The 22,486-nt window shown below is 58.2% G+C and overlaps 1 protein-coding gene across 11 annotated transcripts in view; it reads right to left on the bottom strand.

The window, feature by feature from the left end:
• Nucleotides 1–4,750: 4,750 nt before the first annotated feature.
• Nucleotides 4,751–22,486, bottom strand: part of ZBTB7C (zinc finger and BTB domain containing 7C) — a 334,719-nt gene continuing 316,983 nt past the window's right edge. For all 11 annotated transcript variants that reach the window (XM_049111937.1, XM_025429649.3, XM_049111939.1 and 8 more), the window contains 2 exons: nt 15,451–16,683; nt 4,751–7,655 (listed from right to left, as the gene is read on the bottom strand). In XM_049111937.1, the coding sequence (XP_048967894.1) occupies nt 7,007–7,655; nt 15,451–16,667 (1,866 nt within the window). In that variant the 5' untranslated portion in view covers nt 16,668–16,683 and the 3' untranslated portion in view covers nt 4,751–7,006. The remainder of the gene's footprint in view (nt 7,656–15,450; nt 16,684–22,486) is intronic.

Here is a 22,486-nt window from a genome sequence, read left to right as displayed (position 1 = left end):
TGAGGAAGGCAGGAACTCGAAGGGGGGCGCCCAGCACCCCCAGGGCCCAGGCTGGGAGGCTGGGAACCCTCGCAGGTCCCTGTGGGGGAGGGAGAGAGGGGTGGAGCCCGGTGACCCTGACCCTGCACATTGTGCCCCCTTTCTTGCTGCGATGCCCCCACCCGCCCCCAGCGGCTCGCAGTCCCCACCCCTTCCTAAGGGCTGGGTCACCGGGGTCATCATGAAAGGGAAATGCACTGTGGGCAGCACAGTGCCCTTCCTACAGGGATGACGCTGAAATGGCAAAGTAAAAAGCCATTTCCATCAAAGCGGGCGCGGGGGCGGCGCGGGGGGTGAGGGGGTGTTGCGCTGCCCCTGCGCCGAGCAATGGGTTCTGGTGTTTGACTAAGAATCTCGGCGATACAAATAGGGACAAGATGTGCCTCGTGAGGTTCAAACCTAGCTGACCCAGGGATGCGAGAGTCCTCTGAGAAAACAAACCCTTCACAGGACTCAGAGGGTTTGTGCTGAGTGTCTTAATTTGTAGAGGAGCGTGGGATCGGGTCTGATGCGCCCTATCTTCTGTCCTCATTCCCGAAACCTCCTTGTTATGCTTTTGCATTTGTCGTCAGGTCAAGGGTCACGGTTACCTAGAGGGCTCACAGGGTAACGCTGGAGAGGACGCTATAAAGGGAGGCTTTGGGGACAGCGGCTTGGCTGGGTCTCGTCCATGCGCTGCCCGGTCTCCCATCGTTACGGGAGGGATGACGTCAGCCTGTGTAGTGTCTGATGACTCCGTGCAAGCATGCGAGTGTGTGTGTGAGTGCACGTGTCTGGCTGCGGATCAAGGTCTGTGTCCAGGCTTTCCAGGATGGTCCAGCTCTGAGATGTTTTGTCCTTATTTGTCATTTCTGGGTCCATAGTGTCTGGGTTAGGCCACTTGGGCTCCGCTCCTCGGGGTCACCACAGCCCCTGCCCGGGGTGGTAAGGGGGGCGAGCAATGAGCTAAGGCTCCGGGAGGCCAACCCCCACCAATTGCTGGAAATGCAGGTTTGACTCAGTTCTCAGCAGCGCTTCCCAGCAGAAAGGAGTGAAAGAGGCTATTGGCTTGCTGCCTGCCCCCCCCCATGCTGGCACCCTCACGCCCGCATCCCCCACACCCAAGCACCCCCCACTCCTGCCCTACACTCCTGCACCCCCCACGCCCACCCCACCCCGTGCCCAAGCGCCCGTTCACACCCCCACACCCGCTCCTCCACGCACCCCCCCACACCCGCACTGCCACGCTTGTGCCCACGCCCGCACCCCCAATCCTGCACCCCCCACACTCACAGCCCCCCAGATGCCCGTTTACACACACACACCTGCGCCCCCACCCACCCCCCGACACCCGTGCACACCCCCACACCCGCACCCCACCACCTCGCCACCCAACGACCATGCCCCCCCACGCCCATGCACCCCCCCCACTCCTGCACGCCCACGCCCGCACCCCTCCACGCCTATGCACACCCCAATGCCCGGGCCCCCCCGTGGAGGAGGAGAGAGGGGAGTCCAGACAGACAGGCAGGTGCCCACTGGCATGATTTCCAGGCTGTCCGCCTGGGTGGAGGCCCTGTGGAGCTTTGTTCAGGGCCTTTCTTTCCACAGGGATCGGAACGAGGTGCAGGGGCTGCGGAGGCCGGGAGAGGGAGCCAGTGAGTCACGTTCGCCTTGGTGGCTCCCCTCTGTGTGAAGAGGGGACAGAACACGGGACAGGGGCCGCATCCTGCAGGGCAGCTGGGGCAGGAGGGGCACCAGGAGACGGGGAGAGGGTGACACTGCGCCAGGCGGTGGGTGCGGGTGTTGGCAAGTAGGCCACTGGATGTGAACATCTTTGGTTCCAGAATTTGTCCCAGGTCCCCAGAGGGGCCTCCGACCCTATGTGTGCAGGTGGCATTTCCCCTCCTGTTGGCTGATCCCCCCCAAACCCCCCTCCACGTGGCCTCGGGGTCTGGTCTTCTGCTTTCCCTCATGAGGTGCTCACTGGCTTTCGGAAGGTCAGGTGCCCGTGAGGGGAGCACAGGGCTGTGCCCGCTTCTGGAAGCTCCTGCGTGTCCACTGGCAGCAGGCTCAGAAGACCCACGGGGTGAGGAGCTGCCGAGGTCCAGGACGGGAGGACTGGGGTCTGGGGAGAGGCTGCCAGCTGTGGCCGGGTGCTGGGGCCCTGTGAGCAGAGCCCCTGGTTCTGTGGACGAGCGGGCCCTGGGGCACATGAAGGCCTGGGGGGGGGGGAGTCTTAACTCCCGTGGGGTCCCTTCTGTTCTGTCACAGGATCAGGGTCTCAGAATCAGGGCCTTTACCATGCAGAGTCCTGGCTTATCTGGCCCATGTCACTGTCAGTCACCGGAAGTGGGGGTCGTGAGGGCAGGGCACGCAGCCCTGGGCCACCAAGCCAGGTTTTGTGAACTTGCGCCAGCTCATCTCCCTTGTCACCCCCTTCCCCAGCACAGTCCTTCTTCCACAGCCACAAGAGGATATATATTCGCCCTTTTAATCAGGTGGAAAGGACCCACAGGACAGACCTCCTCCTATACGGGACTCTCCTCTCGGCATTCTAGAAAGGCCGCGTTGAACCCCTCCAGTGACTGGGAGCTCATGGCCTCCCAAGGGGCCTCGTTCCTCTTGCAGACGATGGTAGATGCTAGAAGTTACTTACTTTCCTGGGCTCAGACACCTGGCTATTCCTAGAGTCTCTCTCCTACTGCTCGGAATTGGCCAGACTTTTGGTAAAATCCTCCCTCTCCCTGGGGGATCCCTGGGTGGCTCAGCGGTTTAGCGCCTGCCTTTGGCCCAGGGCGTGATCCTGGAGACCCGGGATCGAGTCCCATGTCAGGCTTCCTGCATGGAGCCTGCTTCTGCCTCTGCCTGTGTCTCTGCTTCTCTCTCTCTCTGTGTCTCTCATGAATAAATAAATAAAATCTTCAAAAAAAATAAAATAAAATAAAAAATATTAAAAAAAAGTTCCAAGCGGGGGAGGGGGGGGGCAGCCTGGGTGGCTCAGCGGTTTAGCGTCACCATTGGCCCAGGGCGTGATCCTGGAGTCCCGGGATCGAGTCCCACATCGGGCTCCCTGCATGGAGCCTGCTTCTCCCTCTGCCTGTGTCTCTGCCTCTCTCTCTGTGTCTCTCATGAATAAATAAATAAAATCTTAAAAAAAAAAAGTTCCAAGGATCTAACGTTTCTCTCAGGCCTTCCTCCCCAGGTTAGGATGCACATGGTTCTCGGTCCTCAGTGGCCTCGTTCTCCAACCTTGGGTCTGAGGGAGTGGGCCCTGAGCCCCTGCAGGACTCCACGGAGCATACCTACCCAGCCGGGACTAGCAGACTTTATTTCACTCACCTGAGTTTAGGAGCCCCCCGGGCTCAGGGCCATATTGGACCTACCCTCTCCCTATGTTTGCCTCCAGCCTTTAGTGGACACCGACCCCCAGATGAGGACCCAGGGAGCCGAGGACTCGGAGCTGAGTGACATCATGACCTGGCCTTGTATTTCCTGCTCTGGGCCATGTGAACCCCTAAGCCCTCAGCTGTGAGCTTGGGCCTCTCAAAGCTACAGGGTAGCCAGGGAACATTCTGCCTTTACTAGAAGATTCTGGGGATAAGACAAGTTATGGAACTGGCAAGTAGATCAGATGATTATTTTTATATTAAGACAGAGGCATATGTATTATGTGATAGAACATAGATGCATGAATCTCAAAGCAAAAACCTGCAACTGCGGAATTTTACACTATGCGAAGGTTGCTTCAGGCAATTCTTTTTAGAGTTCAGTTCCCATTCCCCAATTGACTGGCTCCCCCCCAACTCCCCCCCACAACTGCTGAAGGGCGTTTGGGTAGGAAACTTGGAGCTGCTCTGGTGTACATACTCCCTGTTGTTATTAGAGGTAAGGAAAGTGGGGACCAGAGTAGGCGAGTGATGAGCCCGAGGACGCACAGCACGGAGGAGTCTGGAGACCTCCCCATTGGTTTGTTCCTCTGTACGAAGAAATGCTGCATGTGGCTTATCAGAAATATTGCCATGGCAAGAAAGGGGATTGCACACAGAAAAGGGGCTCTGGGGTACCCTGGGTAATCCAGAAAACACAGCACAAAGAACGATTTTACTCCAAGAGTCTGCGCTCTGGCTTCTGAGTTGAGTGCACTCATTCGTGGCAAGCCTTACGTCTTTCAGGATCTAGAGTTCTCTGGCTGGGGAAGTGGCTCGGGTGAAAAGGCAGGAGAGGTCCAGCTCCCCTGCCAGGAAACCAGAGGAAGGTGGCAAGGAAGGCAGGTGCAACAGGACGAGCGGGAGGCCGCTGTGGATGCCACGGTGGGGAACTCGTAGGCCCGGCAGTGTTGCAACGGTCACCCACCCCGTGACCTCTCCCTGTTCACACACCACAGACCTGCATGCACACACATACACTTTGCACTCGGGCTCACAGATGCCCCGAAACTTCTGATCAAACAGTGCCTCTTGCATGTCTGGAAGGTGGGAAACAGGAATTAAGTTTGGGCCTCCCCACCACAGAACCACCACTGACACCTGACGTGAGCTTTAGGACGAGGACGTCACCCTGAACCAGGAAACGCAATAAGCAAAGCTTTCTCTTCCTCACATCACTGCCCTACTGGTGACTAAATAAAGGGTCAAAGGTTTGTGGTCTTTTTTTGTTTTTTGTTTTGCAGGGAACACGTAGCCACTGACTTGTTGCTGGTCACCTCTCACAGAAGTGCAACTCTCAATAATTTCATCGAGTCAATTAATACTGTTTAATAAATAGGCCAGAAAATTAGCTGAGAGTTTTTCTCGGCGGGGTGCCGCGTGCGACCAAAGTTATGGAGGATTGTCCTTTGAATCACTAAGGCAAACTCTGTTGTGTCATTGTACAGAAAGCAACCACATTAAAAAAAAAAAAAAGTTATAAATAGGAAAAATTCCAAAGTTTTCCCACAGACAGACGACAGGGAAATTGAAACGCCAAAGGGAAAAAAAAAAGGCTGGGGGTGGGGGGAAGGAAGGAAAAAAAGAGAAAAAATGGAAAAAAAAGAGAAACAAAGGAAAAGAACCAAAACCAAACACAGCCACCCCACCCCCCACAACCCATTTGTGTAGAGTTCTTCTCCATCATACAGTACTCACGATCTTTGGATACTTTACAATGTACAACCAGCCAAGTGAAAGCAAAAAGAACTAACCAGTCATCTGAAAAACTGAGTTTATAAGAAGTCATTACCTTTACAAAATAAAAACAAAAGCCCCAACACCACTGGATTCCAATGTGTTCATTTTTCCTCATTTTCTCTTAAAAGTGTGGGTCAGCCCCAATCCCTTGGCCGATGGGGGGAACGTGGGCATGTTGGCGGATGGGTCCCAGGAGCAGGTGTCAGAGACGGAGGCGGGCATCCAAGAGGCGGCTGCCCAGAAAGGTGGCGTCTGAAGACAAGAGGGTCAGAAGCAATTCCCTCTGGATGCAATGGCATCTGGCGGGCAGCGGAGCCAGGGTTCTCCCCTGGGGAGCTGGGAGGGGGACAGAGTCTGTGGTCTTCTCTGGCCTTTTTGTTTGTGTGTGTGTGTGTGTGTGTGTGTGTGTGTGTGTGCGCTCAGAGAGAAGCCAAGGCGATAGGAAGAGCCCAAGTCTCTTGTGCCCACAGCTCCTGGACTGGGGAGCCTGGGCCTGGTTGGGGACACTGGGCTGCTGAGACGGGAAGGCCACCTCAGCAAGGGAAGGGAGGGAGGCGCAGGGAAGTGGAGAGAACAGGAAGGCGCTGGGCCAGGGAAGCCTCCATGGTCCTCAGAGCCAGCCACAGGCTCAGGCACCAGGGCGAGTGGGGCGGCCCTAGCTCAAGGCGCCCTCACACCCACCCCAGCCAGGGCTCCGCCCCCCCACCCCCCAGGGAAACCAAGCGGCCCAGCTCCCTCCCTGAGGGATGAGGGAGGGGTTGAGGGTGCTCAAACACAGCAAAGGAGGCAATCCCAGCAATCCCAAAGCCCTGAGGGACCCACAACAAACATAAACCCTGAAGAACCAGGTGTTTTGTCTGTTTCCAGGAATCAGGGTGGAGGGGGTGGGTCAGCAGGTGTTCCGAGGTGGTGCCCATTCCCTTCTGTGCTGGCCCCAGGAGCCCCGGGAGCCCCAGCTGTACAGCCCTGGGGGGGTGCCATCCCCAGGGGCCCGCCTGCCCGCAGAGGTGGGGGGATCCAGACTGCCCCAAAGCCATCTGGGAGAGCCACCCCTGGGCTCTTCTGTGTCACTCCCGTCTCCTCTGGTGACGACGTCGCTCCCCCGTGCTAGCAGAGAGGTGGATGTGACAAACCCACATGCAGCGAGACAGACGCCTTCCCCAGGCCTCCGGGAGCTCAAAGCTCCTACCTTCTCAGGAACTCTTCGTGGAGCGACTGGCGTGTTGAGGTGTATACGCGTGTGGGTGGGTTTGAGGGGGGACAGAATTAGCAGCCTCCCTTCCTAGTGGGGTGGGGGACCGGCCTGTCTGAGGTCACGGGACGGGGGGCGGAGAGACAGGCGGGTGGGACTCCAGAAGGAGGCCTCTCCGCCAACAGGGCATTTCCCATGAGGACGCTGGGATGGCTGGAAAAGTGACCCAGCAGAGCAGGATCAGTAGGGACTGTGCCACCGCCACCGCACCGGGCTGCGAGGGCGCACGCCTCGCCCCTGCTCCCAGGGCCCCTTCCTCCCTCTAGCCCCTTCCCCCTGCAGCTCCACAGAGCTCCGGGGCACCTGGGCTGTGGCCTCCTGGTGGCACCGGCCCTCCCCTGCGAGTTTCTGCGTGACAGCAGAGAGCCAGCCCGGGGAGGCCCTCGGGGAGGAGGTGTCCCTGCCAGACGCCGCCCGGCCGGCAGGGAGGGGAGCGGGAGGCTGCGGGAGGCCTGCGAATCATACTTCCCACGCTTCCTGTGTGATTCCAAAGAGGAAGTTCAGGGCCCGCCGCGGGTGCGGGTGGGGGCCTGACGGGCCAGGGGCCAGGCCGCCGGCGCCCGGGCCGCTAGTTGTCGGCCTCCGACATGGAGGCCACGTGGCTGAGGCCGGCGAGCCCGGGGAGGCCGGCCAGGCCCGCGGCCCACGGGTCGGGCAGCGGGAAGTAGGGCCGCGCGGCCGCCACGTCCTCGGCCAGGGCGAAGGCCAGCAGGCCGCCCGCGTTCCTCTCGGCCTCCAGCTGCGCGCGCCCGAACAGCTTCATCTGCGTCTCCTCGAACTGGCGCTCGAGCTCCTGCAGGCTCAGCGCGCCCTTGGGCGCCGCCAGGAAGTGCTTGGCGGGGCTGGGGCCCGGGAGACACACGGCCGCCCCGCCCAGGCCGCCCACCTCGCCCAGCGCCGGGGGCACCACGAAGGCCGCCTTCTCGGGCGTGGGGCCCGGGGGCCCGAAGAGCAGGCTGGCGGCCCTCCAGGCGGCGGGCTTGCGGCCGCGGCGGGGCCGGGCCATGCGGCAGCTCTGGCGCTTGATGTGGCGGTGCAGGTGGTCGGAGCGCGTGAAGCTCTTGTAGCAGAACTCGCACTGGTAGGGCCGCACGCCCGTGTGGATGCGCATGTGGTTCTTGAGGTCGTAGTTGTGCACGAACTTGGCGTTGCAGTGGATGCACAGGTAGGGCCGCTCCCCCGTGTGCTTCCGCATGTGGATCTTCAGCTTGTCCTGCCTGCAACGCACAGCCCGCCGTCAGCGCCCACCCGAGGCTAGGGGCTGCCCTCTGCCTCCTCCCCACCTACCACCCTGGAACCTGCTGCGGCTCACCTCGGCCGCGGCGTCCTGCTGCAGGAACGGGAGCCAGGCCAGGACTGACTTGCACCCCCCCCCCCCCCCCCCCCCCCGCCTCACTCCAAACAGGCCATTCACCCTGAATAGAGGGCAGTGTCCTGAAGGGCCTCCTGCCCTCCACAATCGTAAGCTCCCCTCTATGGGAGGCCTGTCTCAGACTGGAAAACGGGCCTGCTGGGGACCCTCCTCCCCAGGCCAGCAGCCTGTCCTTGGTCCCTGCGTGCTGTGACACCTGCTGACACTGGCTGGCACCTTAAAAATTTCATGCCCATTGCTTCCCGGCAACAGTCTTCCTGCCCGCTGGCCCTGCATTCCCCCACCGCCAGCCGGCCCGACCCATCCTGGCCCCTGGGCTGTTGAGATCTGTCTGTCCTCAGCAATAATCCGGGAGCCTACGGAAGCCGGGCACACCTCCCTCAAGTCTCCTGCGCTGTGGTTTCTCATCCTGAGCCGTGGGCTCTTCTCTTTGTCTGCAGAGAATTTCAGGGCCTTATAAAAGAGCCAGGTGCGACAAGAATGTAGCCTAATCTAGGGCAAAGCTTTTCAGGATTTAAGTGCTATTATTCAGAGGGAAGGTACGGTGTAAAGGTGGGGCTCCCATGGGGCTGTCAGGGCCTCTGCTCCAGCGGCAGAGCCACCAGGAACGTGCTGAATGACCACGGGCAAGTGACTTAGCCTCTCTGCACAGAGCTGAATTTAGCATTAGACATCCGCTCCTATTGTCCTGGGCTGATGCAGAGAAGCAGGGTTCCCGTCAAACTAGCTTCAACACACCTCCTGGTGATCCTGAAAGGAAAACTGACATCACAGCGTTGCCTTCCTAAAGACTGAGCGCTATGCACGCCGGGTAGGGGAGCCCTCCAGGCCGCTGAGGTGGAGTCACAGGGCGGCAGCCCTCCTCTCTAGGCTCCCTCTGCAGCCTTCTCCAACCCGCCTGGCAGGCCAGCAAGCTCCGTGCCTCGTCTCCCACCTCCTCCCCGCAGGTGGAGCATCTGCCTGTCATTTTCAGCTGGGATTTGAGGTCAGAGCGGATGAGGAGCCCAGGCATCCGCCCTAAAATGGCCAGATTTAAACCGTGCTCCCCACATAACCCCGGGCCCTGCCGAGGAGCAGGTCCTGCTCTCCTGGCGTCTCCGGCCGCTAGAGGTCTCACGAGCTCTGGTTCCTGGATGGCTCCCCAGCGCAGGGGCGGGAGGGAAAAGGACATTCTCCTGTACACTGGAGGGGGACCACGGAGGACAGATCCACCCCTTCCACCTCGGCTCCCAGGAAAGCACAAGGGCACCTGGGAGATGGAGGTGGGGTGGGAAGCGGGACGGGCAGGGAGGAGGAAGTGAATGCTGCTGTCTGAAGCCAGTGAGTGCTCCCCCTACACCAGGCCCCCTTCCTCTGGTCCACACTCCCTGTCCCTCCTCCCACAGCCCCCCAGCTGCACCCAAGCTGCGCAGCGCCCTGCTGTGACACCCCATGCTCCCTTCCCCAGCCAGCATGCAGCCCTTGTGGTATCTACAACCCCCATTCCATTCCGGTGATGGCGGGTTTGAATGGGGAGGCGGCCTTGGAGAGCATCTGGGCAGGCAGGTCCCAACCTTGAGCAGGCATGAGAAGGGCCTGATGAAACAGCACGCTGGGCCCTACTCACTCCCAGAGACCCTGACCCGGGGGGCGGGGTGCAGGTGGGGGAAGGCAGAGAACCTCATTCCTGACATGTCGACCACACATCCCTCTAAGCACCACCTTTGCTGGTGGGCACACTGGGGTCCCGGGAGGGGAACAGGCCAAGGTCACCCAGAGGAGTCAAGGCAGAGCTGACACTAGAACTCGGGCCTTGTTCCGACCCACTGTAGGAGGGGGTGCGTAGTGCCATTTATATCTCAAGAGCAGTGCTGCTGAGTCATGAGGGAGAGGTCTTGGGACCCCACACATCCTCCGAGGCTCTCAGGGAAATGCTGGTGCTAAGCGGTCAGCTGGGGCACTTGCTGGCTGTGGGACTTGCGTCCTCCCCAGGGCCTGGCGGAGGGTTCGGTGCGGAGGCATCGGCGGGGCATTAAGTATATCACCTCATTCAATCCTCTCATGACCTGATAAGGCGGATATTTTTTCAAAGTCACTATTGCACACAATTAGTAGTGTTGCCATTGAGGGCCACCATCAACTAATGGACAATGCAAACAGGTAAAGCTTCAGCTCTTACAGGTATGCACGCCAGGACTCCTCCCAAGCTTTCCACCAGAGCAATCCAAAATCAGTCACATTTTGACAGCACTTAACTGAGGTATGTAAGAAGTACTGAGAAGGTGACTATCACTTCGTTTTATTGAGCACCTGCTATGGGCAGATGAATACACTGCTTCAATGACCCTAGAAAGGTTGTTATTGAGAGGCAAGTTATGGTGTAGGGCTGGGGCCGCCACTGGGGGTCCAGGAGCCCCTGTTGTAGCTGCACATCCACCTCTAACGTGCTGGGTGACCTTAGGCAAGGTGCCTAACCTCTCTGTGCAGAACAGAACCTAAGGCCAGACATCAGTTCCTGTTTCCAGGACTTGACGAGAGAATCTGGGTTCAGATGAGTTAGATTCCACATCCTTAGAATCATTTCCTCACTTAGAGGAAGAGTCGAGGCTCAGAGCAGTCCAGCAGCTTTCCCAGAGGTATCCAAGCCACCAGGGACAACGGGGCCTGCGGAGCAGTCCGGGGCGTGGTTCATTTGTAAGCTATTCCGAGGTTGAGAAAGGTAGATATTCAAGCCAGGGATCCCCCGCTTGTGACCTATGAGGGCTGTCTCAGAAAGTGCAGACCAGAACGATCAAAACAGGGCATTTGCAGGCAGCCTTTGGGGGCGTCTGGTGCCAGAAGACTGGGGGCATGCCGTGGGAGGAGCTCGGCCCTGGGCAGGAGCCTGCTGTCCCTAGTGGAGACCTTAGGGTCTTTGGCAGGGGCACTGAGCAGGGTTAGCAGAACTGCAAAGCCCATGGTAAGTCAGTCCTGGGAAAAAACCGTAGAGATCATCGCATCTACCGGGATCATATTAATATGCTCTGATTCAGGGTCTGGGGCCAAGGGCCTAGTAACCTGCATTGTTAGCAGTACCCTTGCTGGGACCTTGAAAGTGCTGAATTCATTTGACCCCTTGAAACTCTCCAGATGAGAAAAGCAAGGACAGAGAGGAAGGGGCTGTCTAAGGCCCCACCTCCTCCTCACTCCTGCCATGACCTGGGCATGTGGATATAATGCACAGGTGCATTGCAAGAGCCGGGCCTGGGGGCCGGGCACACTCCAAGAACTGGGCCAACTCCCTGGGTGCCCTGGGCCTCAGTTTCCTGACCTGTAAATTGGGGGGCTGGGCTGCGCCACTTGGACCAGCAGTGCTCTGTGAGTGTTTGCATTGGGCTAATGGGTTTCTATTGCATCTCATCCCAGCTAGTTGGCTCCGTGTATTATGGCCCTTCTACCCCCCCCGCTTCCTCACGAATCTGCCTGCTGTGTGGAGGAGGCATGAGTTTAGATGGAGAGTGTCCTAGCTTGAATCTCAGGAGCTGAATTGTTCATCACTTCCATTTGGGACTGGAGATCCACTGGTCCCACAAAACGCCTCCTAGGCGGCCGCCTATGTAATATGCTAACTTCGTCCTTGGTGTGGCTGTAAGGCCCTTACAAGCTGACCCTTCCAGTTACTAAATGAGTAAGTTCAGGGGACCCCGGGACTGTAAGCAACAATACCACATTACTTGAAAGCGGCCAGGCGAGCAGACCGGTGTGTTCTCGCCCTGCACACCGAAGATGTCAAGTATCTGCGGTAACGGGTGTGGGAACGGTGCTCCACCTCGTTAGCGTGGTATCATGATGTTCTACACCTTAAACTTCTATGCGATATGTGAAAATTATAGCTCAATGAAGCGGGGGAAACAAAGGTCACTCCCCTCCTCGCTAGCCCGCACCCCCACGGTAATGTCCCTGCGCCCAGCATGGGTACGCTGCTCCCCGCAGGCCATTCTCCGGCCACAGCTATGTGTCTCTGAACACCTGCTGGCCTGAGCCGGGCTTCCAGAACTTCCCTCTTCCAGGGCACAGCCTGCTATGTTATGAAGCTGCTGCCTCCGTCCTTTCCGTGCAGATTTTGTGTTTGGACACCAGTGCTTGCTCCACCCAAGGGTCCCACCAAGCTAGCTTGTGTGTTCCTTCCTCCCCGGCTGTGAACCCCTGTCCCGCCCCCGCCTCCTCTCTGCACCTCTTTCTCAGTTTACCTTTGCTAACTGCACCACCTGAAATGTCTCCCACTCCCTACCCTCCACCCCCTGCATCTTCAAGGTCAAATTCAAGGGCATTGCTCTGCCCACGTCCTGTCTTTTGCTCTCACCTTCCAGAGTACTGGGACCTGAATATAGCCCCCCCAAGCTAGGTTATGGGTGGGGGGCAAGAAGGGAGCAACAGAAGACAATGTGTCTTCTCAGGAGGAGGGTGGGCCTTTCCGACTTCCCCTGGGGTGATGGCAGGTGGGGTCAGCATCAAGGAGAGGGGGAGACAGGCCTGACTCGAGGGCGGAAGCTCAGCTGTGTTTAAGGAAAGAAAGGGAAACTAGTGTCCAAGAAGAGCCGTTGAGGGCGGCTGGTCCCGTCTCTCTGAGCCTCGGGGGGCCAGGTCCCCAGGAGTGGCATGGCCTTGCAGGGGAGGCTGGGAGTTCAGGGTCAAGAGGCAGCAGGGAGGGTGGGGAGGTGTTCTGGGTGGTGGTGCAGGAAGTCAGTCACCCAGAAGGTCCCCGTGGAAAGGCTAAAAGGGGACCCGACCCCTGGGGGTGGGGTATGAAAAACCCAACGGGGTCAGGCCAGGAGACAGAAAGTCCTTGCAGGGTGGCTCTGGGAGGGGGCAGGAGGGAAGCACAGGCTGGCTGCTCTGGAGAATGTGACCAGGAGGGCCGGAGGCGGACAGCTGCAGCCCACGGTGCCAGGATCAAGTCCCCGGAGTCCCTTGTGTGAGGAGGCCAGGAGAAGGTCCAGCCTCCCCCCACTCTGGGGCGCCTCTGCTCTCGGGAAGCAGTGGCGGGTGAGGGGGGGAGCCAAGAGCAACTCTGATCTTTTTCAGCAGGGTCAGGGTCTGGTGGGAACCCGGTGAGGGGAGGTGCTAATGGGGGCGGGAATGCAGCTGCTTCAGGCCAGTCGGGGTGGGGGGTGGGGGGGTGAGGAGGGGTGAGGGGTTGGGGGGGAGCCGGAAAGGCCCAGGAGCTCATCTGGAGGGAGGGCTTGGAGGCTGCAGGCCCAGAGGACTCCCTACGTGATCATCAGGAATGTGCTGGGAGGGAGGGTTCTGGAATGCTGCCCCCCCATGCGACCCGGCACCCTGGCCGACACAGGAGGCCTGCTCACGGGACCTTCCTGTGTCCGGAGAAGTCTGTCTGCGGTAACTGACCCTGTTGAGCACTCTCCCTAGGGAAGGCAGGGCCCACGGACTGGGGTGGCCTGCACGGAAGGCTGTGGGTGGGAAAGCCCTGGAGGGAAGGGACCCGGGGTGGGGTGCTGGGCATCCCCCTGAAGCCCCAGGCAGGCCCGGGTGCCCCTGAGGGCAGAGGAGTCCCTGAGTCGGCGGCCATCTGGGAAGAGAACAGGTGTGGGAAATGAGGGGCAGGGACCCCGCTGGAAGGACAGGGGTGCTCTCGCTGGCCTGGGGCCTCGCTTTGCTGGATCTGGCCTGTGCATAGTGTTCCTGGTCTTTGAAGTCATTCCCGGGGGACGGGGCTGGGCATCACAGGCTGGAGATGGGTGAGTGGTACTCGGACGTGGCTCGTGCCCTCATTTATCTCCCTAATATCATCACGGTGCTTCTGTCACACATTGTTCAGTGTCCTGGCCTGGCCTGTGGGGCTAACGTATTCACCTAAGGTATTCAGGGGAAGGCGGTGGCGGTGCTGGTGCTGGTGGGGGGGGGGGGGGACTGGCATGGCAGGGCCACTGAAGGGATATCCCAGGGAGGTAAAGCCCAGGACCTAGGGTCTGGCTGCCATGAGGCAGTAACAGGAGAAGAGTGCCCTGAGGTCAGCACTGTGGTAAAGAAGGGTATGCACCTAGGGTGTGTGGGGCCCGGCCCCCCTGCACCTGGAGCCTCTCCCTCTGCTGTCAGCCCAAAGCATCTGGGGGAGACTCTGTCTGGGGTTTCCCCTCGCAGAAAGAGCTGTGGCTCCAAGGCCACCTTTGAAACCATCAGTGCTGTCCTTCTGAACAGTCCTCAGGGCAGCCTGCAGAGCTACTCTAGCAATGCCACTGTCACCCAAACAGATCTCTGATACCCTTCTCTGGAAACTTCAAATAGAGCTTTGAAGCCACCTAAGATCGTGGGTCTCATTACTTCATAATATAGACTCCTCTTATTCCCTCCTCCCCCTGAAAAGTACTGTCCCTGATTCGCTATTCAGCTTGACTCAAAAAAGTGTCACTCCATCCTCAAAGGCCAAAGCTTGGGCCCACCGAGGAAAATCAAAAGAATGAGTTTGCAGCAATTCTCAGAGAGAAATTTCCAAGAGGACGTGGGGTCATGGCAGTGCCACTGGCACAAGTGTGGGTCTCCTCGAGCTGAGTTCTTTGCCAGGGATGGTGGCAGTGTGGGGGAAGGGACCTGGCCTGGGAGGTCACGGTCTCAGGGCAGGTGTTCACCAGGCTCTGTCTACACAGAAATGACCGAGCCCTGATGCAACACCACTCACCAGAGCTTTCTCCTCTGTCAGAGTGGCTGGGAGACTCGGCCTCACACTTGTGACCACAAACAGCACCAACAGACCATATTTTCCCAAAATGAGGCCCAGCAAAACAGAGCAGGGAAACAAAGCTGAGCCCACGTCGTCCCACCAGTCAGTCTGGGACCCGAGGGCTGCAGTGCAGGAAAGGCCCATAACACACGCTCGCTAAAGGGCACCAAGTCCGTGAAAGATGAAAGGTTTGCAATGTACTGAGTTCAAATCTCAGATGTTACCACTGCACTGAGTCCACCCTCTTCCTAACACGGACAGTCAAGGGGGAGAACATAAAAAGAGGATCAGATCTAAAGGACCTGATCCAAGAGTGGGCCGAGAGCACTGCAGGGGTCTCTGTAGTCTCCTGGTCACCGATTTTGCCGTCCCAGGTCTGGCGTGATCCTCTCTGCACTTATGAGCGGCAGACAGCGGACTGGCCAGTGGGAGGTGGATCGCTCATCTGTAAACAAAGGCCCCAGCACCTCCCTGTCCTCCCGGAGCAGGGCTGTGGTGACAGTGTGCACAGTCCACCTGGGACAGCCCCTGGCGTGCTGAGCATGCTCTGAATAGAATAAACAGGTGGTGCTCCACTGGGGAGCTTCAAACTGGCCTCCTTGGATCCGCAGTGCGGGCGGGGGGGAGGGAGGTCATGCAAGCAAGGAGCCGAGGGCCCTCACTTCTGACTCCCCTAGAACATCTCCGCTCTCATCTGGATCGTATCTTGGCCTTCCACCGAATGTTATATTTGAGAAGATATTTTGGCTCATTAATCTAAGTATGGAACTGTCTGCACCAGGTAGTGCCCAGCATGCTTTCTAATGATTAAACTTGACATGCATCACCTAGGACCCAGGAGGGCCTCCCCTGAACTGGGTGTCTCCATCCCAGCGCTCCCTGCCCCACTCTGCTGTCCTCATCCAGGCCCCTGACCCTCCCCTGGCCCCCCCGAGATACACACCTGGTGAAGCGGACCTCACAGATGTTGCACATGTATGGCTTCTCCCCGGTGTGGGTCCTCATGTGTCTCGGCAGCTTCCCGGCCCCCATGATGACTTTGTGGCAGATGGGGCACTGCTGGGATGCCTTGGGCTTCAGCTTGCGCTCCTCCACCAGGGGCCAGGGCGGGAAGAGGCCCCCTAGGTGGGTGGCACTCAGGAAGTTGAGATAGGCACCGTAGTCACTCTCGGCCTTGATGGGGCCCAGCGGCCCCCCAGGGAGGTCGGGGAACATGTCCTTGAAGAAGTCGCTGGGGAAGGGGGGTGGTGGTGGGGGGGGCAGCTCCTCCTTCTCCTCCTCCTTGATCTTCCGGTTCTTGATGACCAGGTCCAGTGGGCCACTGTCCATGGGCTGCTCGGGCAGCTGGGTGAAGGCACCGAAGTCCCCTGGCCAGAGATGTGGGAAGAAGTCGGGGGCGAACGGAGACAGGGAGGGTCTCCTGTCAGCGATGTTGGCCTTGGGGTACAGGTTCTCCCTCAGTAGAGACTCAATGGAGAAGTCCCGGATCACGCCCAGGTGGCTGGGGCTGCCGGCCTGGAAGGAATCGGGGAAGTCCCTGGGTGTGTCCGAGTAGGCCTTCTCTGTGAGATGGTCTGTCTTGGAAGGGCTTTGGTGGCAGTTGATGTCCTGGGGGTCAGTCAGGTTTTCTTGATCAGCAAAGTCCTCAGTGTCGTCCTCCTCGTCCTCCTCATCTTCCTCCTCCTCTTCCTCCTCCTCCTCGTCCTCCTCATCCTCGTCCTCGTCCTCGTCGTCGTCATCCTCCTTGTCGTCCTCCTCCCCGCCGTCGCCACCGGGCTCCATGATCTCCAGACACACGTTCACGATGCACTGGATCTCCAGCATCCTGGCGGCGTTGAGGATGTGCTTGACATTGGAGGCGGTGATGGTGAGCGTGGAGGTGTAGGCGAAGTCCAGGATGGCGGCCAGGGCCTCGGGCTGCACGAAGTCGATCTCGTAGACGTACGGCTGGCTGGCCAGGGCGCCGGCCGTGAAGAGCTTCTTGAAGTACTTGCTGCAGGCCGCCAGCACGGAGCGGTGCGTGCGGTACTCCTGCTCCTGCACCACCAGCAGCACGTCGCAGAGCAGGCCGTCATGCCGCTGCTCGTTCAGGCTGCACAGGACCTCGCTGCTGTGGTTGGGGAAGGGGATGCCGATGAGCTCGTCGATGCCATTGGCCATGTTCTCAGCCAGAGCCCTGCAGGGACGCACACGGAGGACAGTGGGGTTAGTGGCGCCGTCCTGGAGTGGACACCTGGCTGGGGAGGCAGGGAGGCCCCGGGAGGCCGGGCTGCTGGGCGCACTGACCTCGGCACCCCCATCTCGGCACGGGCTTCCCCCTCTGCCGGAAGGCCGGCCCTCCTCACCCCACCTGCACGTCCCAGCCCGGCCGGCTGGCCAGGCCCTTCAGCATCCCATGCCTGGGAGCCCAAAGGCCCTTGGGGTGAGGCCTCTCATTGGGCAGTGGGCCCCTATCACGCAGCCAAAGCTCTGGAAGCTTCTCGAGGGCACAGTTTCCCTTAATTCTGCTCCATTAACCTGCAGCTGGGAAACCTAGAAAGGACGGCCACTCGGCCCTCCACTGCTCAGCGTGCTGCGGGAACGGGGGTGCCCCCCAACGACACCTGCGGGTCAAGGGCCACGGGGGGCATGTCCTCTAGCCACTCGGTGCCCTGCGGGGCAAAAGCTCTGCTCTGAGTTTTTCTTTTCACAAAGCCTCTGGCCCATGTAATGGACGGACGTTTTCTTCCCATCGGCCCCTATATGAGCCGAGCCGCCGCACCCCCCTTCTTCCCGCCGTTCACGTGCTGAAGTCTGAACCCTCAGTGTCTCGGATTGGGTCTGTGTTTGGGGGTGAGGCCTTTCGGGGGTGATCAGTGTTACAGCGAGGCCGTACGCGCGAGCCCTAGTCCGGAATGACTGGAATCCTTGTAAGAAGGGAGTGGGCCGCGGACACCCGCGGAGGAGACCCAGCAGGAAGACAAGTCTAGGAGGGAGGCCTCAGGAGAATCCAAACCCGCAGACACTGCGACCTCAGACTCAGCCTGCAGAACTGTGAGGAGAGCGGTTTGTGTTGCTCGAGCCGCCCGGGCGAGGGTGCTGTGCTGTGGCAGCCCAAGCAAATGCACAGCGCTAGCAATCCTGAGACCGATCTGGCGGCCGTTCTCAGCGTGGGAATGGGGGCCCTCGTGCATACGTCTGGCCTTCTGACCTTACTTCTGGCTTCATGTTAATTGATGACGTTTTTTTTTCTTTTGCACATCTTGATCTTTTTTTTTTTTCTCTTATGTACTGACCTCCTCTGTGTAGATCTGTGAGCTCTAGAGATAGACATTTAAATTCTGTGTTACCTTCTGCTGCATTGTTAGCTAATGCATCACGTCCAGGTTTTATTACCCTCAGGAAAATGCATCCCCTGCAGGGAGAAGCCTCTTCTGAGACCCCTTAGCATGATGATGTATTAATAATGATATGTGGCCAGTGTTAGCCACTAGGACGGAAAACAGGATCGCCTCCCTTCAGAGAGCAAGACTCACAGCCCAATCAGCCGTTTCAACCTGGATAAAAAGCTCCATTTGTATGCCGTGGCATGGAGGCCCCTCCAACTTAGGGCAAAATTTGATTATGGCCCATGCATAAATCCTAGGAAAGGCCTGGCCCTTACCCTGGTGCAATTACAGTGGAGAGAAAATAAAAGTGAAAAACAAAACCTGAAAGCCTCAAGCCCCGGTGGGAAGAGCTTTGGGGATTCACACACATTTATCTTCTGGAGGTTTCTACCCTGGGAAGGCAGATGCAGTGGGAAGAGAGGAGTGAGAAGTGCCCCGCACAGAGTATGTGCCCTGAACAGGGCCTGGAGGCACCAGGCACTGGCAGGAAGTACTCCTTCCCTCCTCCCATCCTCCTCCATCACCGAGGGCCCTCACCTTCCCTGAGCAATCCCACCGGGGCAGGTGCTCAGGAGTGAAGGCCTTTCTGCCTTCCCACCTTCTCAGCTTTCAAAGGGCCAGAGACCCCACAGGCCATGCCTTCATTCCTTAAATAGTCACTGGGTTTCTCCCTTTGCCAGGCACTGCCCTGACCTCTGGGGATGCACAGAGGGCAGACCAAGAAGGTCCCGGCCCTAACAGAGCTCACAGAGACACAACTGTGATAAACATACAGCAAGATTCACCAAAGAGAGCTCCCCACACACCTACCAGACTGGTTCAAACGAGAAAAGTGAGAATACCAAATGCTGGTGAGGACATGGGGAAACGACCGCTCAGCCATTGCTGGTGGGCATGTAAAGTGGTACAGCCCCTCAGGAAAACAATCTGGTCGTTTCTGAAAAACTAAATAGGTAACAACTGCACTACCCAGCAGCAAGCACTCTTGAGCATCTGCCCCAGAGAAATCAACCCTTAGGTCTACACAGAGACCCGCATGCAGGCGTTCCCCGCAGCTCGGTGCACAGCAGTCAGTAACCAGCAAGAACCCAGACGTCCTTCGGTGGGCGGATGGTTAACCAACCTGCAGCGTGTCCATCCCAGGGAGGACTAGTCAGCGGTCAACAGGAATGAGCTATGGATGCATAACAAAGTCTGGATGAGCCAGACTGCAAAAAGCAAATACCAGTAGATTACATACTGCATGATTCTATTTCCATAACAGCTTTGAGGTGGCATAATTGTAAAATGGGGAATATGGGAGGGGTTGCTGGTGGCTAAGGGGGTGGGGCGGGGGCAGGTGGGCGTGGGCACACAGGGGCAGCGTGACAGACCCTCCCAGCATGGGACTGTCCTGTATCTTAACTGCATCAGGGTCAATATAACAGTTGATGTCCTATGATCTTGAAAGAGGTTATCATTGGAGAAGACTGCGTAAAGTGGACACGGATGTCTGGATTTTCTTTTTTTTCTTTTCTTTTCTTTTCTTTTCTTTTCTTTTCTTTTCTTCTTTTCTTTTCTTTTCTTTCTTCCTTCCTTCCTTCCTTCCTTCCTTCCTTCCTTCCTTCCTCTTCTTTCTTTTTTATTCATGAGAGACACAGAGAGAGGCAGAGACACAGGCAGAGGGAGAATCAGGCTCCATGCAAGGAGCCCGATGTGGGACTCGATCCCAGGACCCTGGGGTCACACCCTGAGCTGAAGGCAGATACTCAACCACTGAGCCACCCAGGGGCCCCTCTGGATTATTTCTTAAAACTCATGTGAATTGACAAATTACGTCAAAAATAAAAAGTTTAAGTAAAGAAAATCAAAAGGTAGGAAACAACTTAAACTGATAAATAAATCTCCTCCTACCCCAGTGTTTATTTATTATCTATGTATAGTAGAGGGTGAGGTGGTGGGGAGACTACTTTACTCAGAGCGGTCTGGGAAGGCCTCCTTGAGGAGGTGTCCTTTGCCTGGATGGTGAGAAGGAGCCAGTTACGGGATGATATAGGGAACAGTGTTCTAGGTTGTGGGAACAGCAAGGGCAAAGTGGGTGGTCTCGCCAGGGTGCTTTAGGTCTGGGGGGGAGCTAAGTTCTGCTCTGAATGGCTCCGTTTAACTTGGTTGTTGTCTACTGAAAATCTATCCCACCTCTGCATCTCTCCGGGTGGGCTCGGCTCCCCCTGAGGTCCTGTGTGGTCTCCCCTCTTTCTCTATGACCAGGGAGGGCATCTCCAGGCCACAGGCCTCTACAGTCTGTGCTGCAGAGAAAGCCCTGAGGTTCCTTCGTCCCCCGATACCCCAGGCCTCCCTGCTGTAACGGTGGGGCCAGAGGGAAAGCAGAGGGCTTGAGAATCCCTGGTGAGCTGAGAGGCTCCAGGCTGGGGGGCTCATTCAGGGTGGCAGTGCCTGCTGTAGGTCCCAGGTCCCAGTAGGGGTATCCCATGACCTTCTGTGTGGCGAGTAAGGGTGACCTGAGGACTCTGGTCCCCACCACCTTGGCCCCCAGCTTCCCACTTGAGACACTCAGGCCTCATGGGGCACACTGGCAGGATAGAGCCGGGCAATATCTGCCAGCGCCTTCTCTGTGCAGGCCAAGTGCCCACCCCAGACAATAAGGGTCCCAAAGGAGGGATGGGGGCCACCATGTGCCCCCAGGCCTGCCCATCTTCACAGTAACTGGGATTCGGCTCCTCTTATCCTAACCGTCCCTGTCTGACACGTGGGACAACTCACAGAGACCTTAAGTGATGGCCTAAGATCCGAGTGTGAAGGCTGGCTCTGCAGGCGCAGCTCATAGCCACAACCTCTACCCCCTACCTCTCCTCTCCAAGGCCACCAAGAACGGCCAGCAATCCTGCTATCGCCTCAGTGGCCCAGACTCTGCGTATTCAGAGATGCTCAGAGGTGCCTCTGTGGCGGAGGATGGGTGGGAAGGATTGGGGTCCGCAGCGTGGGGGTTGCCCGACCTTCCCAGGAAAGCCAAGCAGGTGGGACGGCGGGTGGATGACAGCGAGGCCGGCCTCAGGAGCTGCAGCATCAGGAGGACTCCCCAGGCACAGCCGCACTGCTGCTGTTCTGGGCGTGGGCAGAGTGGCTCCTCTGAGGCCCCGGAACTCCCCGGTTGCTCCCAAGGCGGCCTCCCCCCACCCCACCGCTCTGTGGGAGCAGCCTCCTTGGCAGTGGTGCTGGCAAAGCTCTGCCAGGGGACGGGGAGGAGGGTAGAGGAGGCCGTGGGGCTGCGACTCCAGCAGGCTTCCCACCCCAACCTGCCGAGCGGCTGCTCACAGCCCCGATCTCAAACGTGTCCCACCCACATCACAGCCCCATATCCCCTGCCCCTCATCCCCCAACGCGAGTCTTGCTGCTCAGCAGCCTCCGTGCCTTTGCTCACACTGCGCTCGGGACTGGAGCAAACCCACCCCCTGCATGTCCTGTGTCCTCCTTTTCTGGGGGGCCTCCTCCCACCCACACTCCAGGGTTCCACTCAGATGGCCCCTTCTCCATCTCCCAATTCACATGCCCGGCCTCTCCAGCCTTCAGAGATCCTGGATGCCTGAGGACTCCTGCCATGTCTCTCACTCTGCCTGTAACTTCTTTCCCGTGCCTTGGTGTTCCTGCCAGACTGCGAGCTGCTGGAGGGCAGACTGTCATCACGATGCTGAGCACAGTCCCCGCACATGGCTGGTGTGCGGCAGGGGCCCAGCAGCCCTGCGTTTACCATTGTGTGGGTTGTGCACTATGCAAGGGCACTATCGCTAAGGGCAGACGGACTCAAGGATGTCCACCACCCCGACATTCTTGCCTCCCGGAGGCAAGGACTCATGCTCTCATGTGGTCTCCTCCCTCACGAATAGGGATGACCTGTGTCATCCGATGGGACTTCTGGACACGAGGGTGTGTGACTTCTGAAGGGAAATCATAAAAGACGTTCTGGGGAAAGCCAGCTGCCATGGGTTGGGGACACTCAAGCAGCCCCATGGAGAGGCACACGTGGCAAGGGACCGGGGCTCCCCGCCAGCAGCAGCAGCAGCTCACCAGCCGTGTGAGTGAGACACCAAGTCAGTGGCTCCTCCAGCCCCTGTCAAGCCTTCAGATGACAGTGGCTCCACTGACGTCCTGGACGCAACTCTCTAAAAGATGCTGCACCGGAGCCACCTGGCCGGGCTGCTCCTGAATTCCTGACCCACAGAAACTGCGAGACAGCAAACGTTCACTCCCGTGTTAAGTTTATCAGTTCTAGAGCACTTTGTTACATGGCGTAGGTGACTCGCACAGGGCACTAGTGACTCCACAGACATTAGGGATAATAAGCAGATTTAGCAGATGGCAGTGACAGGCTGCAGTCTAACAAAATCAGGGTAGTATGAGGCCGTTTTGATAGACACAAGTAGATGTATTGAGCAAATGGCACCTTCTCCAAATTTCCACCAAGCTAGCACATGGGCAGTGGGGTCCTCACGCTCAGAGACACTTTCTCATCTCAGATGATGGTTTGTAAATGAAGCTGTGACTGTTACGTATGAAGACAAAATCAGTAAAACCCCAGATCAGTTCTTTATGGAGAGCCACGTTTTCTTGCGTGCT

This window comes from Canis lupus, chromosome 7, assembly GCF_003254725.2.
Source record: "Canis lupus dingo isolate Sandy chromosome 7, ASM325472v2, whole genome shotgun sequence".
NCBI lineage: Eukaryota > Metazoa > Chordata > Mammalia > Carnivora > Canidae > Canis > Canis lupus.
Note: the sequence above shows the minus strand (reverse complement) of the source record. Positions and strands in the feature narration are given on the sequence as shown.